Consider the following 24725-nt stretch of genomic DNA (forward strand, 5'->3'; position numbering starts at 1 on the left):
AAACATTTTAGAATCCAAATGTTTGTTTTCCAGCATAAAATTAAATGTTACAGAAAAAAAGTTTGTATCTGAGCAGCATCTTACATAAGAAACCACTTTTCAGATTAAAAAAGAAAACATAATGAAGGCTGCTGGGTTTTGGTGCAAAATGAAGAAGAGAGTGTGACACTCAACGTGTCCAGAAGAACTGTGGCTGGTTCTGTAAGATGTTCAGTAAAACCTATAGCTCATTTCCTTATCAACCTGCACTCATTGTACCTGAGACTACTAATTTTTTTAAAGCAAAAAGTCGTCTCACACCAAATATTGACTTTGTTTCATTTATTATGGCTTACTGCTGTTTATAGTATTTTCTTTACATGTTCCTAAGACTTTTGCACAGTACTCTGTGTGTGTGTATACAGTGGTGCTTGAAAGTTTGTGAACCCTTTAGAATTTTCTATATTTCTGCATAAATATGACCTAAAACATCATCAGATTTTCACACAAGTCCTAAAAGTAGATAAACAGAACCCAGTTAAACAAATGAGACAAAAATATTATACTTGGTCATTTATTTATTGAGGAAAATGATCCGATATTACATATCTGTGAGTGGCAAAAGTATGTGAACCTTTGCTTTCAGTATCTGGTGTGACCCCCTTGTGCAGCAATAACTGCAACTAAAAGTTTCCGGTAACTGTTGATCAGTCCTGCACACCGGCTTGGAGGAATTTTAGCCCATTCCTCCATACAGAACAGCTTCAACTCTGGGATGTTGGTGGGTTTCCTCATATGAACTGATCGCTTCAGGTCCTTCCACAACATTTTGATTGGATTAAGGTCAGGACTTTGACTTGGCCATTCCAAAACATTAACTTTATTCTTCTTTAACCATTCTTTGGTAGAACGACTTGTGTGCTTAGGGTTGTTGTCTTGCTGCATGACCCACCTTCTCTTGAGATTCAGTTCATGGACAGATGTCCTGACATTTTCCTTTAGAATTCGCTGGTATAATTCAGAATTCATTGTTCCATTAATGATGGCAAGCCGTCCTGGCCCAGATGCAGTAAAACAGGCCCAAACCATGATATTACCACCACCATGTTTCACAGATGGGATAAGGTTCTTAGGCTTGAATGCAGTGTTTTCCTTTCTCCAAACATAACGCTTCTCATTTAAACCAAAAGTTCTATTTTGGTCTCCTCCGTCCACAAAACATTTTTCCAATAGCCTTCTGGCTTGTCCACGTGCTCTTTAGCAAACTGCAGATGAGCAGCAATGTTCTTTTTGGAGAGCAGTGGCTTTCTCCTTGCAACTCTGTCATGCACACCATTGTTGTTCAGTGTTTTCCTGGTGGTGGATTCATGAACATGAACATTAGTCAATGTGAGAGAGGCCTTCAGTTGCTTAGAAGTTACCCTGGGGTCCTTTGTGACCTCGCCGACTGTTAGGACTAGGACTGTTTTGGCCTCTAGAGGCCGCTGTTATTTCCTTTTCATGTCGTGTTTATTTTGGCCTCTAGAGGCCGCCACTGTTCCTGTGTTTTGTGTTTGTGTTAATTGCCTAATTATCTTCACCTGTGTCCTTAATTAGTTTGTCTATTTATACCCCTGAGTTCAGTCCTCTTGTCACGGAGTCTTTGTGCTGTTATGTTTATCTCCAGTTTCCTTTGTACTGTGTTTTTTGATCTTCTTAGCTTTTGTATTTTTGCACTTTGCTTTTCTTTTGGATTATACTCTTTGGTTTTTCTTTGTCTTTTGTTTTGCCCTGTATATAGTGTATATAGTTTAAATAAACCTTTTGATTCTTTTTCTACTTCCGCCTCACGCCTCTGCATTTGAGTCATCCCCCTGGTGGCCTAGTGGGGGTTTGCTGGATTATCACACCAACGAACCAGGTTCGAATCCCAGCAAAACCCTAACAGAAAGACTCCGTCATGACCGACTCAGCAGAGGCTGCTTCAACTGTCTACCCGGCTAACCTTCAGGGAATTATGGCAGCTTTGACACGCTTCGGAGCGACCATGGACGCTCATGGACGTACGCTCACCAGCCAACGTGAGGCCCTCGCTCGCCACGAGGAACTGCTTCAGCAAATTGGGAAAACCCTGGCACAGCTGACATCTCTGCCTGCATCTCCTGCTCCTGATCCAGTTCCTGCTCCTGATCCAGCTCCCACTCCTGCTCCAGTGCCTCCTGCAATGCTGCCTTCTTCACCTCGCGAACCCAGCCTTCCTGCACCACAGAGGTATGACGGCAAGCACAGTGAGTGCCGAGAGTTCCTTACCCAGTGTCAACTCACCTTTGAGCTTCAGCCTACCACCTACACTACGGATCGCCGCAAGATTGCCTTTGTGATCACCTTATTAGCTGGTAAGGCGCGAGCCTGGGCTACTGCTATCTGGCAAAGACAGGGACCTGAGTGCTTTGATTTCCAGCTGTTTTCTGAAGAGATGCTTCGGGTCTTCGATCAGGCAGACATCAGTACCGACGCAGCCCGAAAGCTCATGTCCATCCGGCAAGGAGGAAGCGTCGCAGATTACGCCATCTCGTTCCGAACACTCGCAGCAGTAAGTGGATGGAACGAGACTGCCCTGGTGTCAGCCTTCCACCATGGTCTGTCTGACCCCATCAAGGACGGTCTGGCCTCTATTGGATGCCCAAGTGACCTCGAAACCCTCATCTCACATGCTATTCGTCTGGACAACAGGATGAGAGAACGCCACCAAGCCTTGAGCCCCCCCAGCCTCCCTACCTCTACCTGGAGACCATCTACCTCCTTCAGTGACTGTCCAGAACCCATGCAAGTGGGTCGTACTCGCCTGTCCGCATCTGAGAGGGAGCGCAGAAGGAGGGACAAGTGCTGCATCTACTGTGGCAAGCCTGGTCACTTCCGAGCATCATGTCCCGAACTCTTGGGAAAAGGACCGCCCCGTCCAGCCGAGGGAGGGTTGTGACGGGGCCTACCCTCTCTCCCGGACTCCCTGGCCAAGGAATCTACATCCCGGTCTCCATCTCCTGGGGTGAGTCTGTCCACTCTTGTCAAGCTTTGATAGACTCAGGGGCGGCTGGGAACTTTATGGATATTCACTTCGCCCAAAGCATCAATATTCCGACTGCACCTCTTGAAGTCCCACTGTCTGTGTCTGCCCTCGATGGCCAAGCGTTAGGTGATGGAAGAGTCACCCAAGTTACTTCTCCAGTTTTCCTCCAGTCTCAAGGTCACAAGGAAGAAATATCCCTGCACCTGATTCCTTCACCTGAGTTCCCAGTTATTCTAGGCCTTCCTTGGCTTACTCGCCACAACCCTCGCATAGACTGGGTAACAAGCCAGGTTGTGGAATGGGGCCCTGCATGCCATGCCTCTTGTCTGCTCTCTAGCTCTCCTGTGTCTCCTGCCGAGCCCCCTGATCTCACCGAGTTATCTCAAGTTCCCACAGAGTACTGGGATCTCAAGGAGGTATTCAGCAAGAGCAGGGCCGCCGTTCTTCCTCCGCACCGGGCCTACGACTGTGCCATCGACTTGCTCCCTGGGACTACCCCTCCTCGTGGCAGACTGTTTTCACTCTCTCAGCCAGAACGCAAGGCCATGGAGGAATACCTCAAAGATGCCCTGGTCTCTGGGTTTATTCGACCCTCCACTTCACCTGCTGGAGCCGGCTTCTTCTTTGTCGGCAAGAAGGATGGGGGGCTCCGACCATGTATTGATTACAGGGGCCTGAATAAGATCACTGTGCGCAACCGATATCCCCTTCCGCTGATGTCCACAGCTTTCGACCTGCTCCAAGGCGCCACCGTCTTCACCAAGTTGGACCTACGGAACGCATACCACCTCATCCGTATCCGACAGGGAGACGAGTGGAAGACTGCCTTTAACACCCCATCTGGGCACTACGAATACCAGGTGATGCCCTTCGGACTCACCAACGCACCAGCTGTTTTTCAGGCCCTAATCAACGACGTCTTAAGGGACATGATTAACCTATACGTTTTTGTCTACCTCGACGACATCCTTATCTTTTCCAAGACCGTGCAGGAGCACCGCCACCATGTCCGCCAGGTTCTCCAGAGGCTGCTACAGAACAATCTGTTCGCCAAGGCCCAGAAATGCGAATTTCATGTTCCCGAGGTCTCCTTTCTGGGATTTATTGTACGGACAGGCCAACTCCAAATGGACCCTGCCAAGACCCTGGCCGTCCGGGACTGGCCTACTCCCAAGTCCGTTAAGGAGGTTCAGCGGTTCTTAGGATTCGCTAACTTCTACCGCAAGTTCATCAGGAACTTCAGTTCTGTGGCAGCACCCATGTCAGACCTCACCAAAGGGACAGGTGGATCTTATGGCTGGTCTCCTCAGGCTGAAAAGGCGTTCAAAGACCTCAAGGACCGCTTCTGCACGGCACCCATTCTGGTTCTCCCGGACACCTCCCAACCATTCATCGTGGAGGTGGACGCCTCGGACAGTGGTGTCGGCGCGGTGCTCTCTCAACGTTCGGAAGGAAAGCTGCACCCCTGCGCTTACTTCTCCCACCGCCTGAGTCCTGCTGAGTCCCGGTACGATGTGGGGGATCGAGAACTGCTAGCGGTCAAACTGGCCCTTGAGGAGTGGAGGCACTGGCTGGAGGGAGCACAACATCCATTCCTGGTTTGGACTGACCACAAGAACCTGGAGTACCTCCAGCAAGCCAAGAGACTGAACCCTCGACAGGCTAGGTGGGCCCTGTTTTTCAGTCGGTTTGACTTCACCCTCTCATACCGCCCCGGCTCCAAGAACACCAAACCTGACGCACTGTCCAGACTGTTCTCTGCCACTAACAGGGAGAATGAAGTCGGGCCTATTATCCCTGTGTCCCGGATTGTGGCCCCTGTCCGCTGGGGTATTGAGGAGGCTGTCCGACGAGCCCAACGCCAGGACCCCGGTCCTGGGACGGGGCCACCAGGCCTCTTGTACGTCCCACATCAAGCCCGGGCCAAGGTTCTCCAGTGGGGTCACTCTTCCCCTCTCACCGCCCACCCGGGAGCTCGGAGGACCCTGGACTTCCTGAAAAGACGCTTCTGGTGGCCTAACATGGAGAAGGAAGTAAGGTCATTTGTCCTGTCCTGTGAGGTTTGCACCAGAACCAAGAACCCACGACAGCGTCCCCAGGGTCTCCTGCATCCTCTGACCATTCCCCGGCGTCCCTGGTCCCACGTGGCAGTCGACTTTATCACGGGTCTCCCTGAGTCACAAGGTAACATGGTCATTTTGGTCTTAGTTGACAGATTCTCCAAGGCCTGCCGCTTCATACCACTGTGCAAACTCCCCTCTGCTCTTGAAACTGCGAAACTTTTGTTTAATCATGTCTTCCGAGTCTTTGGTCTTCCACAGGACATCGTCTCAGACCGAGGGCCCCAGTTCTCCTCCCGAGTGTGGCACGGGTTCTGCAAGGTCATCGGAGCCACTGCCAGCCTCTCCTCTGGGTTTCACCCACAGTCCAATGGTCAGACGGAGAGGCTCAACCAGGACCTGGAAACCACCCTGCGAGGCCTGGCTATGGATAACCCGACATCGTGGAGCACCTGGCTGCCATGGGCGGAGTACGCCCACAACACCCTGCAGTCATCGGCCACCAAGCTGTCGCCATTCCAGTGCCAATTCGGGTTCCAGCCACCTCTGTTCCCGGACCAGGAGGAGGACGCGGGGGTGCCCTCGGTCAACCAATATGTGAGACGGTGTCGCAAGACCTGGAGCAAGGTCAGGAAGACCCTCATACAGACCTCCAGAACCAACCAGACTCAGGCCAACCGCCATAGAAGACCTGCACACGCTTTCCGCCCTGGGCAGCGTGTTTGGCTGTCCACTAAGGACCTTCCACTGCGGGTGGAGAACCGCAAGCTTGCTCCTCGCTACATTGGCCCCTTCAAGGTGGTGCGCAGGGTGAACCCTGTCTCCTACCGGCTCCAGTTGCCCCGGACTCTGAGGATCAACCCCACTTTCCATGTTTCCCTGTTACGGCCCGTACTGACGTCTACGTATGCCCCTGCCCCTAGGAACCCCCCACCCCCCCGCATCTTCCAGGGGCAGACTGTGTTCACTGTGAATCGCCTGCTTGACTCCCGCCGGGTCCGCGGCGGGTTGCAATATCTGGTGGACTGGGAGGGCTATGGTCCTGAGGAGCGCTGCTGGGTTCCTGCTCGGGATGTCCTTGATAAAGAACTATGTCGGGACTTCCATTCGGCCCATCCGGATCGCCCTGGGAACGTCAGGAGACGCTCCTAGAGGGGGGGGTCCTGTTAGGACTAGGACTGTTTTGGCCTCTAGAGGCCGCTGTTATTTCCTTTTCATGTCGTGTTTATTTTGGCCTCTAGAGGCCGCCACTGTTCCTGTGTTTTGTGTTTGTGTTAATTGCCTAATTATCTTCACCTGTGTCCTTAATTAGTTTGTCTATTTATACCCCTGAGTTCAGTCCTCTTGTCACGGAGTCTTTGTGCTGTTATGTTTATCTCCAGTTTCCTTTGTACTGTGTTTTTTGATCTTCTTAGCTTTTGTATTTTTGCACTTTGCTTTTCTTTTGGATTATACTCTTTGGTTTTTCTTTGTCTTTTGTTTTGCCCTGTATATAGTGTATATAGTTTAAATAAACCTTTTGATTCTTTTTCTACTTCCGCCTCACGCCTCTGCATTTGAGTCATCCCCCTGGTGGCCTAGTGGGGGTTTGCTGGATTATCACACCAACGAACCAGGTTCGAATCCCAGCAAAACCCTAACAGCCGACTATTACACGCCTTACTCTTGGAGTGATCTTTGCTGGTCGACCACTCCTGGGGAGGGTAACAATGGACTTGAATTTCCTCCATTTGTACACAATCTGTCTGACTGTGGATTGGTGGAGTCCAAACTCTTTACAGATGGTTTTGTAACCTTTTCCAGCCTGATGAGCATCAACAATGCTTTTTCTGAGGTCCTCAGAAATCTTTGTTTGTGCCATGATACACTTCCACAAACATGTGTTGTGAAGATCAGACTTTGATAGATCCCTGTTCTTTAAATAAAACAGGGTGCCCACTCACACCTGATTGTCATCCCATTGATTGAAAACACCTGACTCTAATTTCACCTTCAAATTAACTGCTAATCCTAGAGGTTTACATACTTTTGCCACTCACAGATATGTAATATTGGATCATTTTCCTCAATAAATAAATGACCAAGTATAATATTTTTGTCTCATTTGTTTAACTGGGTTCTGTTTATCTACTTTTAGGACTTGTGTGAAAATCTGATGATGTTTTAGGTCATATATATGCAGAAATATAGAAAATTCTTAAGGGTTCACAAACTTTCAAGCACCACTGTATATATCTCATCTCATCTCATTATCTCTAGCCGCTTTATCCTTCTACAGGGTCGCAGGCAAGCTGGAGCCTATCCCAGCTGACTACGGGCGAAAGGCGGGGTACACCCTGGACAAGTCGCCAGGTCATCACAGGGCTGACACATAGACACAGACAACCATTCACACTCACATTCACACCTACGGTCAATTTAGAGTCACCAGTTAACTTAACCTGCATGTCTTTGGACTGTGGGGGAAACCGGAGCACCCGGAGGAAACCCACGCGGACACGGGGAGAACATGCAAACTCCACACAGAAAGGCCCTCGCCGGCCATGGGGCTCGAACCCAGACCTTCTTGCTGTGAGGCGACAGCGCTACCCACTACACCACCGTGCCGCCCATTATTATTATTATTATTTTATTATGTAAATAGTAACCATTCACACTCACATTCACGGTCAATTTAGAGTCACCAGTTAACCTAACCTGCATATCTTTGGACTGTGGGGGAAACCGGAGCACCCAGAGGAAACCCACGCGGACACGGGGAGAACATGCAAACTCCACACAGAAAGGCCCTCGCCGGACCCGGGGTTCGAACCCAGGACCTTCTTGCTGTGAGGCGACAGCGCTAACCACTACACCACCGTGCCATATATCAGTGGATAAAAGCGTTACTCCAGTAGATTGGAAATCTCACTTTCCATCAGGAAATGAGTTATTTGATTATCAAATCAGTAATAAAATTTCCTCACAGCATTGAACCTCAGGCCTCATTGTTGTCTCTTCACGCCACTGGACTCTGTTCATGCGAGCACTGGTGGAGAAATAATCACACAGCCAACAATCACTCTGCTGTTGGTAAAATTTCTCCTTGTTCTATTTTTTAAACATTTTAAAAATGATCTGCTGTTGTATGGACACAGTGCATCAGGATTGTTGTTTGTTTTGATGATAATGTGATGGCACAAAAGCATCATAGGCATTTTAACAGCTGGTATGTGATTACAAGCTGAATTGATATGGTTTATGTCCATTTCACTATAGCATGTGTCTCAATATCCAATGACTTGATCGAAGCCTGACATTCACTGCATGAGTAAATTACACTTAGCCAGCAAGGTTTTAGACCTTTAAGTATTTTTATTAGTCTCTACTTCAGGATGCTGAACTCTGTCCACTACCTACCCCCTACCCCCTTCCCCTGGTCTGTAACACATTCATTCACACAAGAAACTCTATCTCATCAGAATCAGAATCAGAAGCACTTTATTGCCAGGTATGTTACACACACGAGGAATATGACTCCGGTTCGACTTAGCTTTCATAGTACAGACAGAAAGAAAGTATAGGAAAAAAAACACACCAGCCGTTTGCACATCACACTACAATCATTTACATTACTGTTGTATCTGCTGCGGTTGCTCATTTGCACTATACACCTCATAAGCTGCTCTTCTAAGTAAGGTGAGAAAGAACCAGCATTTCGATTCTCCTGTATGTCCTGGATATATAGTGAATTGACAATAAAAACATCTTTGAATCTTTGAATCTTGAATCTATTTGGCAGAACTCAGTTTTGATCAAATCCACAGGATTTTTTTTATGTTGTTGTTTTGGTTTTTTGCCATTTTTGTCTCGAAATACCATATTCTAAATTTCTCGAATTCAGTCACAGAGACAGCTGATGTTTTCCCAGACTGATGATGTCTTTGAACTCAGCTCCCTTTCATCAAGTGGTCCAACAGGTTTTTCACAAAAACAGATGCTCTAGATAAGATGCTTGACAACGTCCAGACCAAACATGACTCAGGTGTACTTGACATTGTAAAATATCCACAAACAATCACGCACAATGGTGCTAGAGATCTGCTTTGCATTTTTTTTTTTGAGGCTTTGGGACTATAAAAGGACGAAGCAAGGTCCAAACTCATCTGTTGGTGGCCATGACAGGATCGTGTGCTTGAGAGTGCAGCTTTTAAAGGTATGTGCCATCAAAAATGTAATAATAATAATAATAATAATAATGTTGTTGTTGTTGTTAACAACAACAACAACAATAATAATAATTCTATTATTATTATTATTATTATTATTATTATTGGTAGGAGTAGTAGAAATATGAGTTTTTCAACACGAGAAGATAAACTTCATATCTTCAAGCCAACATGTGGTTTTCTTTTTATTATATAGACACATTCACAAACAAAATGTACTCAAATTTATCAAAATAATTTATCAATTTCCTCATGAGTGAAGATATTGAAAAATATGTTACTCAATGTCCTGGATGTAGTTCAAATGAAAATTATATTTCATACTGATATGTCAAAATTATATAATAAAATCCATCCATCCGTTATCTGTAGCCACTTATCCTGTCTTACGACCCTGTAGGACAGGATAAGTGGCTACAGATAATGGATGGATGGATTTTATTATGTAATTTGGAAATATCAGTCTGAAATACAAGGCAAGCTGGAGCCTATCCCAGCTGACTATGGGCAAAAGGCGGGGTACACCCTGGACAAGTCGCCAGGTCATCGTAGGGCTAACACATAGACACAGACAACCGTTCACACTCACATTCACACCTACGGTCAATTTAGAGTCACCAGTTAACCTAACCTGCATGTCTTTGGACTGTGGGGGAAACCGGAGCACCCGGAGGAAACCCACGCGGACACGGGGAGAACATGCAAACTCCACACAGAAAGGCCCTCGCCGGCTGCTGGGCTTGAACCCAGGACCTTCTTGCTTGTGCCACCCTTATATAATAAAATATATTATTATATTATATGGACACAAGTGTTTTACTGGGAAATACGCCACTCGTATTTTTCATACAAACTACATCCGGGACATTGAGTAACTTGTTTTTCAATATCCTCACTTGTAAGGAAGTCAATGATTATTTATTTATTTATTTATTTTATAAATGTGGGTACTTTTTGTTTGTGAATGTGTCTATATAATAAAAATAAAACCACACATTGGCTTGAAGATATGAAGTTTATCTTCTTGTTTTGAAAAATTTGCATTTTTCATACAAAATGCATTGCAGATCTGAGTGACATATTTTCTGATATTTCACTCCAGTGATGTCACTCCCAGTGTTTTCCTGCTGACTGGACGTGTGTTGTCAAAATAGCAAACTGGCTCAAAATTAAAATTCTTTTGATTAACTTGCATATATTTTTGCGTATATGTGTCCATATAATATAAAGAACATTCCATGGTGGCACAAAATATTAATTAATAGTGAATGAATTAATACTATCCTCTTTGGGGAGTGCTGTTCATGGCCTTAACATAATAAACACTGAATAAGTCACTAATACTTGGCTGGAGTGTTAATAAGATGTGAATTTAGTTTAATAATTCATGCTGAATAGTTTGTATCACAAGGTTTTTATCAACTATTTATTGAGAATTACCAGAGGTAATAATTTGTGATTTTTACGTAACAGATGCATAGTAATGTAGCAAAAGATGTTGTTATGAATAAAGACTAATACTACATACAACCCCAAAATCAGAAAAAGTTTGAACGGTGTGTTAAAAATGAAATTAAAACTGAAATTAATAATGTGTAAATAATCTTTGACCTGTATTACACTCAAAACAGTACAGTAGCACATTATTTGATGCTTCACCTCATGGGTTTTATTGTTGTGTGTGTGGCTTTTTTTTTTTTTAATAAACCCTTCTTTAAATTTTGATTCTTGCAGCACATTAAAAAAAAAGTTTGTGACAATCAAGTAATTATTAGTTTATAATGTCGCCATTTCTTCTCACAAGACTTAAAAGATGTTTAGGGACTGAAGACACCAAGTGATGAAGCATTTCAGGTGTTATTTTGTCTCATTCTTCCTACAAACAGGTCTTAAGGTGTGCAACAGTACGGGGTTGGTGTTATCGAAATCCAAATATATTATCTCACAAATACACAGAGCAACATCCTGTTTCAAGTCAGTCGTCCTTCCATATGTGACCAAGACACTGGAAGCGTACGCCTGGATTAGTCAACATGCAAAAGACAGGAGTGCATTTGTGCATTCTGATCTGGATTCTCCAGCTCAACTTTTCAGGCAAGATATAAAAGCATCCCACTTTAATCTTCAGTGCTGATAGCAAACCTACAGTATGCTTACATTTGCCAAGTTATAATCAGCCAAGAAATTAACAATTTTCAAACCATTCTCTAGGAGCCCAACTTGTCCAGAGAGTCAGCCCTAAACTGGGTAGCATAAATGGAGCAACACGGCTGACGATTGAAGGACAAGGTAGGCATAAGTACAAACAGCAATGTTGCACTTGCTTTAAAAGGCTATTGGGTTACTTCGGCTAGCTGACACCTGCTGTACATAACCCCTTCGGACATAAGAGAAAACACTATGGAACGTCACATGTACAATTCTACACATTATTTCCGAAGGGGATATACTGAACTGAAATGATTTTTACAAATGATAAAAATCTCATCTCATTATCTCTAGCCGCTTTATCCTTCTACAGGGTCGCAGGCAAGCTGGAGCCTATCCCAGCTGACTACGGGCGAAAGGCAGGGTACACCCTGGACAAGTCGCCAGGTCATCACAGGGCTGACACATAGACACAGACAACCATTCACACTCACGGTCAATTTAGAGTCACCAGTTAACTTAACCTGCATGTCTTTGGACTGTGGGGGAAACCGGAGCACCCGGAGGAAACCCACGCGGACATGGGGAGAACATGCAAACTCCACACAGAAAGGTCCTCGCCGGCCCCGGGGCTCGAACCCAGGACCTTCTTGCTGTGAGGCGACAGCGCTAACCACTACACCACCGTGCCGCCCATGATAAAAATCATTATTGATATTTTACAAAATGTTGATGCATTTTTCTCAGGTTTTGCGCAGAAGAGTCAGTTCAGTTTTGATGCCAGCAACCCAGACATTGGCAACACTGTGACTTTGGTGTCCAGGACCACATCATTTCCCTGCGATGTAGAGAAAGACGCCACCCTTTCCACCAAAATCACATGCTACACGAGGTACGAACAATACTACTAACAATCTCTAATAACTGATACTACAAGGTCCAAGCCCATCACCCATAATACATAGAGAATCCAAATCATAAATCATCTTATTTACTGTTTGTCTTAAAGTGGATAATTATACAAGATAAAACTGTTTATATATATACATAGATACATTTATTCTATCCACACTCACTGGATATGAGCAATCGTGCAATCTGATTGGCTACTCTGCTACTAGGCTATCAGCTTATATACTGTGAGTAGAGAAAAACAAAATGGCAGATCGTTTTGCTAAACCAGCAGAGGATGAAATAAAAACTGTACTCGAAAACAAAACCCCAAAAATATACAAAAAAGCAACAAAATATGGAATGAAAGTATTTGATGGTAAGAACATATTTGTTTTTATTTTTCAAGAATTATCATTATCGCATTTTTCACAAGTTGTTCCTGTCATTTCGCCAGTTTGTTTACAGCCTTCATCTTTAAGCATTAAAATTTGTTGAATTTTTTTAGACTGGTTTAAAAGCTCAAAGAAGTTTGAAAATGACAGAACTGAAATGTCCAAGGAAGAATTAAATAAATGACTAAGGCTATTCTATACTTCGGCACGACAGCGAGACGGCACTTCCTACAAAAAAATAACACTAAAGTCAATTCATGCAGCCATCCATAGGTTTTTAAGAAGTCCGCCTAAGTGGAAATGATTTTGTCGGACGTTTTGTGTAAAGTTTTTATTTACCAAATTTACTAAAAATAAAAATGCTCAGGGGCGGCATGATGGTGTAGTTGTAGATGGTGTGGTGTAGTTAGTGCTGTCACCTCACAGCAAGAAGGTCCAGGTTCGAGCCCCGTGGCCAGCAAGGGCCTTTCTGTGCGGAGTTTGCATGTTCTCCCCGTGTCCGCGTGGGTTTCCTCCGGGTCCTCCGGTTTCCCCCACAGTCCAAAGACATGCAGGTTAGGTTAACTGGTGACTCTAAATTGACCGTAGGTGTGAATGTGAGTGTGAATGGTTGTCTGTGTCTATGTGTCAGCCCTGTGATGACCTGGCGACTTGTCCAGGGTGTACCCCACCTTTCGCCCGTAGTCAGCTGGGATAGGCTCCAGCTTGCCTGCGACCCTGTAGAACAGGATAAAGCGGCTAGAGATAATGAGATGAGATAAAAATGCTCTGTTTCTCAAAATCCAGTGAATGTGGATTTGCCTCATTGGCTATCAGCTCATCTATGACTCAATTTCGTAGAATAATTGTTACATATATAAACTATATATATATATATATATATATATATACTGTATAAAACAATGCCCTGCGATGATGTGGTGACTTGTCCAGGGTGTACCCCACCTCTCAACCATAGTCAGCTGGGATAGGCTCCAGCTTGCCCGCAACCCTGCACAGGATTAGTAGTTACGGATAATGGATGGATGGATATATAACAATTAATTTATATGAACAGTTATACACACAAACTAGTATAAAGGGTGAGGCTAATTTTTTTCTAGCCCAGACTATAGATTCACAAAGACTATTGCTGTTGTGTTGATTTGTTCCACTTGGTGAAACTTCGTCTGTGTTTTACTAAGTATGTATAGGTTATAAACATTGAGTTACATCCATTTTTAAAGTCTCCGGAAGCATTTGTTGAATTTCTGAAAAAGCTACTTGTCTTTTTTTCCAGACCAATGCCACAAGATAATTACATGCTCATTGTCAAAGTGGATGGTGTTCCCATTCCCACTAGTGAAATGTGCAGAGGAAATCCATGGAATTATCAATGTATATTCTATGTAAGTTTCATTTATTTCATTCTCAGCATTAGCTGTGGCTTATTGTTTTATTTTATAACTTGTAGTACTCATATCCTATTGTGCATTGTTGTGTTGTTGTGCACTTCAGACTCGTTCGTACAGGACACCTTCCATCCAGTATATCACCCCTCTAACTGGTCTTCCAGGTGCAGTTTTCATCTACGCTACATACCTTATTTGTAATCATATGAATGGGGGAAAATAATTTGGTGAAAATGATTTGTTTTTCTTTGTCAAATAATCCAGGCACTGTAGTTACTCTCCGTGGGAGAATTTTTACTGATGTATATGGCAGCAACACAGCAACAAGCTCCAATGGGCTTGATGTAAGATTTCTAAGGTAAATAAATATTCCATGATTTGTCAGTCGTGATTTATCATTTGCTGTGATATTGTTTCGACAACCTTATGCAGTGTCACAACATTTATTTTGGCCGAGTTGCATTAGTTTTTTGTTGAGGTCTTGTATTGACAATTGGAGAATCGAATCACTCTGTAAAGTTTTCTACACCACATCCAAAAGACTTTCAATGGACTCTGTGGTGGCCAATTCATGTGTGAAAATGATTCCACATGCTCCCTGAACCACTCTTTTACAATTTAACCTGATGAATGCTGGCATTGTTGTCCTGGAACATGCCCGTGCCATCAGGAAAGAAAAACCCCACTGATGTGGTAACCTGGTCAAGTACATTCAGGTCATCAGCTGACTTCATTTTATTACCATATAACATTACTGAGCCTCAACCTGACCAATTGAAGCAACCCCAGATCATCACACTGTCTCCAGAGGCTTGTACAGTGGCCAATATGCATGATACTGTAGGGACACCGCTTCATGTCCTTCCCTTCTTACTCTGAAATGCCCATCGCTCTGGAGCAGGGTACATCTGGACTCATCAGATCACATGACCTTCTTTCTGTTGCTCCAAAGTCCGATCTTTATACTTCCAAGCAAACTGAGGCCTTTTTTTCCCCCGATTAGCCGAACACATAGTTTTCTTATGGACACACAGCTGTTTAATCCCAATCCTATGAGCTCTTGTCACATTGTGCATGTGAAAATGCTCTTACTTTCACTATTAAACATAGCCATCAGTTCAATTGTAGATTTTTTTACGATTCAATTTCACCAAGCACTTAATTGATCTCTGATCATAGTCAGTCAAGTTTCCTTCCAGGTTTTAATAATGCAGTTTTTTATATACATTATATACATATTTATATATGCTTCTGAGGTTGTGGTATGTAAAATATTATGTTTGATTTTGTATTTTTATGTTTTCTGGAATGCAGAGCATATATGGGTGGAATGCCATGTGATCTTTTGATACCTAACTCAGACACACTGTGAGTACACATCATTGGAGTTGAAAATCAAATTATAATATTATTTCAGTATTTATCACACAGTTGCCTTTCTTCCTTAGGTATGGCTTGACTTTGCTTTCTAACACAAGCACCTGGGGATACATGAGCTGTAAAGTGACTGGAACGTATGTGGGTAAGGGAGCATGTTGCTCATTTTGTATTAGTGTTCACTTAGTTATTTCCATTGCAACATGATCCAATATGGTTTTTGCCCCTACTAGGACATCACAACCTCAGCTACATTCTTGACAGTGATTACGGAAGGTCAGTGAAATACTTACAGCTTACTGCATCTCTGCAATGCTGAAAGACTGAAACGTCTATTGTGTATCAAAAATGACAAATCAAAATATATTCTGTGTTTCAGGAGCTTGCCAGACTTCAAGGTCTACTATGTGTCAGCACTGAATAAGCTTGCAATGTTTCAAACATATGCAGGTAAATGAGTGGAAGTGAAGGTAAAAGGGGAACGAGTCAGTGTACTGAATGAACAAGAAAAAAATAAGCACAGCTTGTTCAGTTTAGCCAGTACTTTCAGTTCAATTCAATTTGATTCAATGCCATTTTATTTGTATAATAGTTTAACAATGGACATTGTCCCAAAGCAACTGTAGATGCAAATTCAGATCATTAACGAACAAGCAACAGTAGACAGTGGCAAGGAGATGACACGAGGAAGAAATTTTGAGAGGAACCCACACTCTTCTGGTTGATACTATACAGTGGAATTATAAGTGACACTTCTGTTACTGTATAAATTCAAATAGTACTACGGGGAAGCCATGGCCTAATGGTTAGAGAAGCAGCTTTGGGACCAAAAGGTTGCTGGTTTGATTCCCTAGACCAGCAGGAATGATTGAAGTGCTCTTGAGAAAAGCACCTAACCCCAGGCTGCTCTGGGTATATTGTACATTGCTCTGGAGAAGAGTGTCTGCTTAATGTCATATAATACTAAGTAGATTGATTGAGTGAATGTTTCTTATTTTCCACTGAAGCAAGGTTGGTATGTAATTCCAACTCAGACTCCCAAATTGAATAAAATCTGAATTGGCCAAGTTTTTCCACAAACATGAATTTTATATGACATAGACATGGATAAAATGTGGTTGCACCATCATTAGTGCATGAAAAAATCTCACAAACAACTGTATATTTCTAAATTCAAACACATGAGCGGGCGGCATGGTGGTGTAGTGGTTAGCGCTGCCACCTCACAGCAAGAAGGTCCGGGTTCGAGCCCTGTGGCCAACGAGGGCCTTTCTGTGCGGAGTTTGCATGTTGTCCACGTGGGTTTCCCCCGCAGTCCAAAGACATGCAGGTTAGGTTAACTGGTGACTCTAAATTGACCGTAGGTGTGAATGTGAGTGTGAATGGTTGTCTGTGTCTATGTGTCAGCCCTGTGATGACCTGGCGACTTGTCCAGGGTGTACCCCGCCTTTCGCCCGTAGTCAGCTGGGATAGGCTCCAGCTTGCCTACGATCCTGTAGAACAGGATAAAGCAGCTAGAGATGATGAGATGAGAAACACATGAGCGTCGCCACGTGACCATTTAGTGTGATGGAAGACAAAGACTCCATAATTAGACAGCAGGACACATTTAGTCCAATCAATCAATAACAACACCCTTCCTATTACAAGCCACACTAATATTCAATGAGATAAGCTCACAGAGCAAGTGTAGTATAAAATCAAATCCATCCATCCAGGCATATCACTACAGCAATGTGGCCACTTTGACGGCTTCAGCCATCAAAGTTTCTAGTGAACATTACAGTAGTAGTTTCCCGTTGCCTTCTACAGTATTTTTATAGAGGTTTTCTCCTCTCAACCATTCACACACACACATTCACACCTACGGTCAATTTAGAGCCACCAATTAACCTAACTGCATGCCTTTGGACTGTGGGGGAAACCGGAGCACCCGGAGGAAACCCATGCAGATATGGGGAGAACATGCAAACTCCACACAGAAAGGCCCTCGTTGGCTGCTGGGCTCAAACCCAGGACCTTCTTGCTGTGAGGTGACATCGCTAACCACTACACCACTGTGCATGTCGCCCATAAAATCAAATAGATACTGTATATATGAATTAAAGTACATTTTGTTGCTTTCAAAACAGGCCAAATTAAATGAATCTTTAAAGGTTTTTTTTTTTACTGTCTATTCCTTACTCTTTCTATCTGTGAGCTGTTGGAACATGTAAATTTCCCCACTGAGGGATGAATAAAGCTTAACTTATCTTATCTTAAATCCCCTGCAAATAGATCGCAAATACAGTGGTGCTTGAAAGTTTGTGAACCCCTTATAATTTTCTATATTTCTGCATAAATATGACCTAAAACATCATTAGATTTTCACACAAGTCCTAAAAGTAGATAAAGAGAACCCAGTTAAACAAATGAGACAAAAATATTATACTTGGTCATTTATCTATTGGGGAAAATGATCCAATATTACATATCTGTGAGTGGCAAAAGTATGTGAACCTTTGCTTTCAGTATCTGGTGTGACCCCCTTGTGCAGCAATAACTGCAACTAAACATTTCCGGTAACTGTTGATCAGTCCTGCACACCGGCTTGGAGGAATTTTAGCCCATTCCTCCATACAGAACAGCTTCAACTCTGGGATGTTGGTGGGTTTCCTCACATGAACTGCTCGCTTCATGTCTTTCCACAACATTTCGATTGGATTAAGGTCAGGACTTTGACTTGGCCATTCCAAAACATTAACTTTATTCTTGCTGCACAACCCACCTTCTCTTACTTTTAGGACTTGTGTGAAAATCTGATGATGTTTTAGGTCATATTTATGCAGAAATATAGAAAATTCTAAAGGGTTCCCAAACTTTCAATTACCACTGTAGAAAATCCAGTGAGTGCTGAATGAACACCATTCATGTCATACAATTACTAGTACATGTTCAATGCATCTGTCCAAATAAAATTTTTAAAAGTCTCGAAACTTTAAATCATGTATGATGTAGGAGGTTGCACTCCTTAATTTGACTCTCGATAACCTGGACTGTTTCTTGCAGAGGTTACTGGAGTGTACCCTTCTCAGGGGAGTATGCTTGGTGGCACCTTGCTCACAATTCAGGGGAACCACTTTGATGAGACAGATTGTCCGGCAATGGTTTTAGTGGGAGGTATTAATTGGATTTTTTTTTTTTAATTTCTTTGTTCATTTGAGATGAATGTACATGCATGAGATTTTTTACAATTTGTTTTTCTCAAGGTCAAGAGTGCACTGTACAGAATGTAACAGATAAGACAATCATTTGCGCAACTCCGGCAGATGAATGGAGCAACATGACACTGTTTCCAGGTGACATTTTACTTAATTGTTGTAGTTGCATTCATGGTACAGCCTTTGTATAGGCAATACAAAGTGCAGTATTTTATTAAAAAGATTTTTACAATGTCTCTGTGACAGCATTGTTATCTCATGTTGTGTCTCTCATATAATATTGGCTGGCTTTTTTGTGGTATATCAGATATATTCCTTTCAGCTAGCATGATACTGAATGAATCGAAGATGAGTTCAATATCATGCTAGCTGAATGAAACATATCTGATATCTTCTTCTTCTTCTTTTGGCTGCTCCCAATTAGGGGTCGCCACAGCGGATCTTTCGTCCCCATTGCTCCCTGTCTTCCGCATCCTTCTCGACCACACCTGCCACTTTCATATTCTCTCTCACCACATCCATGTATCTTCTCTTTGGCCTTCCTTGTTTCTGATATACTATGAAAAAATCCAGCCAATATTATAACTTTTATTATTATACATACACATTCTTTTAGGGTGTTCAACGTGTCTTTCTCTTTCAAAATTCTCTCAAAATCTTCCATACTTAACGGAGCAAACCTGGCAGCCATGTTTGTTTACAAATTGTCACAGTTGCTCGCTAGCACAGAAGTTTTACGTCTCCGATGTGTGACGTCATGTTGTCTTGACAACCATGCAATATCGTAAACCATATTCAACGCTCATTCTCCATTGGGTAGAGTGACGTAATACACATAGGATAAGCGATATGCTAACAATATTGCATGCTATCAAACCAAATGAATGGAACCCGCTAGAAGGGAATAGAACACGTTTTTATTCCATTGAAAAAGCGTCCTGTATGTATAACAATTAATTATACTTAATTATAAATAATGAATTTCATTATGATTATGATTATATTTCCATTATATTGGCAGATGATACTTTGAATGAAATAGGTTCCCAAACCTAAGTGATTATATTTATATTCCTTAATATACAGTTGCGGTCAGAATTTTACATACACAGACATGAATACTGTTTCGTCATGGACATGTTCTTTGTCTGTGGCAGAGTGATTGTACAACATAGAATTTAAATTGAAAAAAAGAACTTTGTGCACAAGTTTCAATTTATTGACACAGAAACAAAATTATATGTACAGGGTCAAAAATATGCGCACACCACACCTAATATATGGTTAAATGTCACTCAGCAAATGTCCCCTTGACCAGATGTTTTTAGCCTTCAAGAACCTTCTGCCAGAATTCTGGCTGGATATTTGACCGCTCTTCTTGGCAGAATTGATAGGGTTGAATTAGATTTGTGTGTTTCCTGGCATGGACCCAACTTTTAAGCACAGTTCACATATTTTCAATAGGGTTGAAGTCAGGACTTTTTTTTTTTTTGCTTAATATTAGTCTGCTTTATCCTCCACAACCAGCTTTGATGTGTATTTGGGGTCATTGTTTTGCTGAAACACCCAATTGTGTCCAACTTTCTGATGGTTTGAGGTTTTGTTGAATTATTCTGAGGTAGTCCTCTTTCTTCATTATTCCATCCACAATACAATGCACCAGTTCCACTGGCAGCAAAACAGCCCCAGAGAATGATGCTACTGCTTTATCTCTACTGTGAGTAGAGAAAAACAAAATAGCAGTGTGTGTTGCTGAACCAATGGAGGATGAAATTAAAAACTACTCGAAAACAAAACCCCCCAAAATACAAAAAAAAACAACAAAATATGGTATAAATATATTTGATGGTAAGAACGTATCTTTTTTATTTTCAAGAATTATTATTATTATTATCTCATCTCATTATCTCTAGCCGCTTTATCCTGTTCTACAGGGTCGCAGGCAAGCTGGAGCCTATCCCAGCTGACTACGGGCGAAAGGCGGGGTACACCCTGGACAAATCGCCAGGTCATCACAGGGCTGACACATAGACACAGACAACCATTCACACTCACATTCACACCTACGGTCAATTTAGAGTCACCAGTTAACTTAACCTGCATGTCTTTGGACTGTGGGGGAAACCGGAGCACCCGGAGGAAACCCACGCGGACACGGGGAGAACATGCAAACTCCACACAGAAAGGCCCTCGCCGGCCATGGGGCTCGAACCCAGACCTTCTTGCTGTGAGGCGACAGCGCTAACCACTACACCACCGTGCCGCCCATTATTATTATTATTATTATTATTATTATTATTATTATCACATTTTTCACAAATTGCTCCTGTCACTTCACTGGTTTGCTTACATCCTTCATCTTTAAGCATTAAAATTTGTTGGTTTTTTTTTTAGACTGGTTCAAAAGCTCAAAGAAGTTTGAAAATTACATAACTGAAATGTCCAAGGAATAATTAAATAAATGTCTAAAGATATTCTATACCTCAGCATGACAGCGAGACGGCACTTTCTACAAAAAAACAACACTAAAGTCAATTCCTGCAGCCATCGATAGGTTTTTAAGAAGTCTGCCTAAGCAGAAACGATTTTGTTGGACATTTTGTATAAAGTTTTTATTTATTGAATTTGCAAAAATATAAAAATTACAAAAAATGCTCTGTTCCTCAAAATGCAGTGAATGTGGATAGATTAAAACAATTATTCCACTCAATCTGGTCGTACATGGCTTATAGCCAACAAGATGTCACACGCCTCGTTGGCTATCAGCTCACGTATGAGTCGATTTTGTGGAATAATAGTTAAATAATAGAACGATATTGTGTACATAATGTTTATTATATAAACATTGTGTTTTAAATATTATGAATGTACAAGTACTATAGACCTCTTGCAGTCACGTGACCGAATCCCGGCTGGAATGTAAACAGCCACCATCTTGTCGGTCAACAACACAGCTGAATATTGTTGCACTCGTGTACAAAATGGATCAATTTCAACTGACGGACTACACGGCTCATTTTTCTAATGAACAGATAACTAGATGTATGTCTAAAATAAACGACCTACAGATTAGTGACCCTTATCGATTACTGGACGTAGTTTTCACGACCGTGTCAGTGGATATTGAACTGCCAGAGGTGGGATACCCCGATGTGTATAATTACCCCATTAACTTTCCCTCGCTGTTCAGTGGTGAAGCACTGCGTGCTTATAAATCTCTGGACAGTTATCTTTACAGAAATTCAGGATTTGTCAGCCGCCCTCAGATGTGGCATCTTGTAAACAAGAAAATAACAATCCTCATTGGACGGATAAGTCACTTAAGTATTGAGTACTAGTACTGATACCACATGGATATACTGGAATAAACACATGGCGAACCTGAGATGAAATGGTCACTGCACAGGCACCAGTGATCGTTCTTTCCAGTCGGTACCCATGCCTTGTTGTTGTTGTTTGGATCGGCCCGGCTGATAGCAGCAATCCATTTTGCACGCCTGTCAGGGTCCCGTGGCAGCCTATGAAACTTTCTTCCCGATTTCTGACCTCTCCTGTTGTGGCATTTATATGCCATACAACTCTCCGGCATTGTGGCATGGTAATATTTGCAGATTTAGGCGAAAAACAATGAAAGTCAGTGTCGGTAAATTGCGATGGCGGAAATATGGCATTTGACCGACAAGATGGCGTCTGTTTACAATCTGGATCGGCTGTGACGTCACATGCAAGTGGACTATAACTTATAAATTCTAATTATGTAACTAGCAACTACTATACACCTGCTATACTTATGGATGTGATTGTGTTATCATGTGGTTATAGGGAGAACAAGCTATAGGGTAAGAATGGGCAGTGACTAAACTGAATGCAAATAGTAAACATTCCAACTTTTATTCATATATCTCTGCCAATTTTACAGTATTTCTGACATTGTTTCTGACATTATTCACAAAATTTGTGTATTTGCAGGTGGCAGGGGGTTGAAAATGGAGATATGGAATAACAGCAGACCACAGCGTTTAGAGGAGGTTCTAAGCTATACCTCCAATCAGCCGGAGTACTCAGTCCAGTGGGTGGACTCCTTGTCCTATGTGTGGCCCTTAGAATTGAAATATTTTGTGGCTCGACTCAGCGGCTTTTTTGTTCCCATGGAGACTGACAACTACTATTTTCTAGTTAAAGCAGATGACCTAGTTCAGCTGTATTTCAGTAAAACAGGCCAGCCAGAAGATAAGGTATTACACAAACACTTTAGAAAGCACTTCTTTTATTACATCCTTTGTAATAATAATGACAATACTGGATCTGCTTGTTCTGTTCCAATTGTAAGTTGCTTGCATTTCTGTTTAATTGATAGCAAGCCATATCAGAATTCATATCATGAATTCATGTAAAGTTGCAATGTTTTTTGAAAAAATCATTCATAGACATAATATACATGTCAGTGTATATAAAATAAGAATGTCTCTTTATACAACGAGTTTGATTCATAATACAGTTTTACAATTAAGCTGTCCTGTTTCTTTCACAAGGTCATGATTGCATATAATACAAGGTGGACCAATAGTTTCTACCACAGTCCAACACAGAAGTCTGAAGTCATGAGGCTGGAGAGCGGAAAGCCGTAAGTGAGAGTCGGTGTATTCTTCTCACCATTCCTCTGTACTGTGTGTATGTAGATGGAATGATTTTAATGTATAACGTGAGGAATCGTCTGTTTTAATTAAAAGCTTGTAACCTTGCTGCTTTTTGGAGTATATGTGACTATGGAAACCCAGTTTCTGACTGTATAACATATGCAGTATATGTGTGTTACTGTCTGTGTGGAGCTTCTGTAGTGTCTGGTTCTCTGGTTTTCTCCCACCTCTAAAAAAAAAAAAGGAAATTGGTGAATTAGCTGTGTGTGCATGTTTCGACGCAGTGGCGGTGCATTCTCATCTCATACCCAGTGTTCCCTGGGTGGGTTACTGAAATAAATGAGTGAATACATACAGTACTGTGCAAAAATCTGAGGCACATGTAAAGAAATGAGACCATAAATGACTTAAAAATAATGTAATGAATCGGTTGGTTCAGCAACACGCTCCGCCATTATGTTTTTCTCTGCTCATGATATATGAGCTGATATCCTAGTAGTAGAGTAGCCAATCAGAGTGCACGATTGCTCATATCCAGTAAATGAATACAACCCCGATTCCAAAAAAGTTGGGACAAAGTACAAATTGTAAATAAAAACGGAATGCAATGATGTGGAAGTTTCAAAATTCCAGATTTTATTCAGAATAGAACATAGATGACATATCAAATGTTTAAACTGAGAAAATGTATCATTTAAAGAGAAAAATTAGGTGATTTTAAATTTCATGACAACAACACATCTCAAAAAAGTTGGGACAAGGCCATATGTCACTGTGAGACATCCCCTTTTCTCTTTACAACAGTCTGTAAACGTCTGGGGACTGAGGAGACAAGTTGCTCAAGTTTAGGGATAGGAATGTTAACCCATTCTTGTCTAATGTAGGATTCTAGTTGCTCAACTGTCTTAGGTCTTTTTTGTCATATCTTCCGTTTCATGATGCGCCAAATGTTTTCTATGGGTGAAAGATCTGGACTGCAGGCTGGCCAGTTCAGTACCCGGACCCTTCTTCTACGCAGCCATGATGCTGTAATTGATGCAGTATGTGGTTTGGCATTGTCATGTTGGAAAATGCAAGGTCTTCCTTGAAAGAGACGTCATCTGGATGGGAGCATATGTTGCTCTAGAACCTGGATATACCTTTCAGCATTGATGGTGTCTTTCCAGATGTGTAAGCTGCCCATGCCACACGCACTAATGCAACCCCATACCATCAGAGATGCAGGCTTCTGAACTGAGCGCTGATAACAACTTGGGTCGTCCTTCTCCTCTTTAGTCCGAATGACACGGCGTCCCTGATTTCCATAAAGAACTTCAAATTTTGATTCATCTGACCACAGAACAGTTTTCCACTTTGCCACAGTCCATTTTAAATGAGCCTTGGCCCAGAGAAG

The 24725-nt window shown here is 42.4% G+C and overlaps 1 protein-coding gene across 1 annotated transcript in view; it reads left to right on the forward strand.

Moving 5' to 3' along the window:
- The first annotated feature begins 9237 nt into the window (after window positions 1-9237).
- pkhd1l1.1 (PKHD1 like 1, tandem duplicate 1) overlaps window positions 9238-24725 on the forward strand; it is a 103775-nt gene continuing 88287 nt past the window's right edge. The window contains exons 1-15 of the mRNA XM_060942686.1: window positions 9238-9280; window positions 11180-11387; window positions 11505-11582; window positions 12189-12333; window positions 14007-14115; window positions 14225-14282; window positions 14383-14476; window positions 15433-15486; window positions 15567-15640; window positions 15729-15771; window positions 15875-15945; window positions 18544-18654; window positions 18744-18833; window positions 22665-22930; window positions 23228-23319. Of these exons, the coding sequence (XP_060798669.1) occupies window positions 11327-11387; window positions 11505-11582; window positions 12189-12333; window positions 14007-14115; window positions 14225-14282; window positions 14383-14476; window positions 15433-15486; window positions 15567-15640; window positions 15729-15771; window positions 15875-15945; window positions 18544-18654; window positions 18744-18833; window positions 22665-22930; window positions 23228-23319 (1346 nt within the window). The 5' untranslated portion in view covers window positions 9238-9280; window positions 11180-11326. The remainder of the gene's footprint in view (window positions 9281-11179; window positions 11388-11504; window positions 11583-12188; window positions 12334-14006; window positions 14116-14224; window positions 14283-14382; window positions 14477-15432; window positions 15487-15566; window positions 15641-15728; window positions 15772-15874; window positions 15946-18543; window positions 18655-18743; window positions 18834-22664; window positions 22931-23227; window positions 23320-24725) is intronic.

This window comes from Neoarius graeffei, chromosome 16 (genome assembly GCF_027579695.1).
Source record: "Neoarius graeffei isolate fNeoGra1 chromosome 16, fNeoGra1.pri, whole genome shotgun sequence".
Taxonomy (NCBI): Eukaryota; Metazoa; Chordata; class Actinopteri; order Siluriformes; family Ariidae; genus Neoarius; species Neoarius graeffei.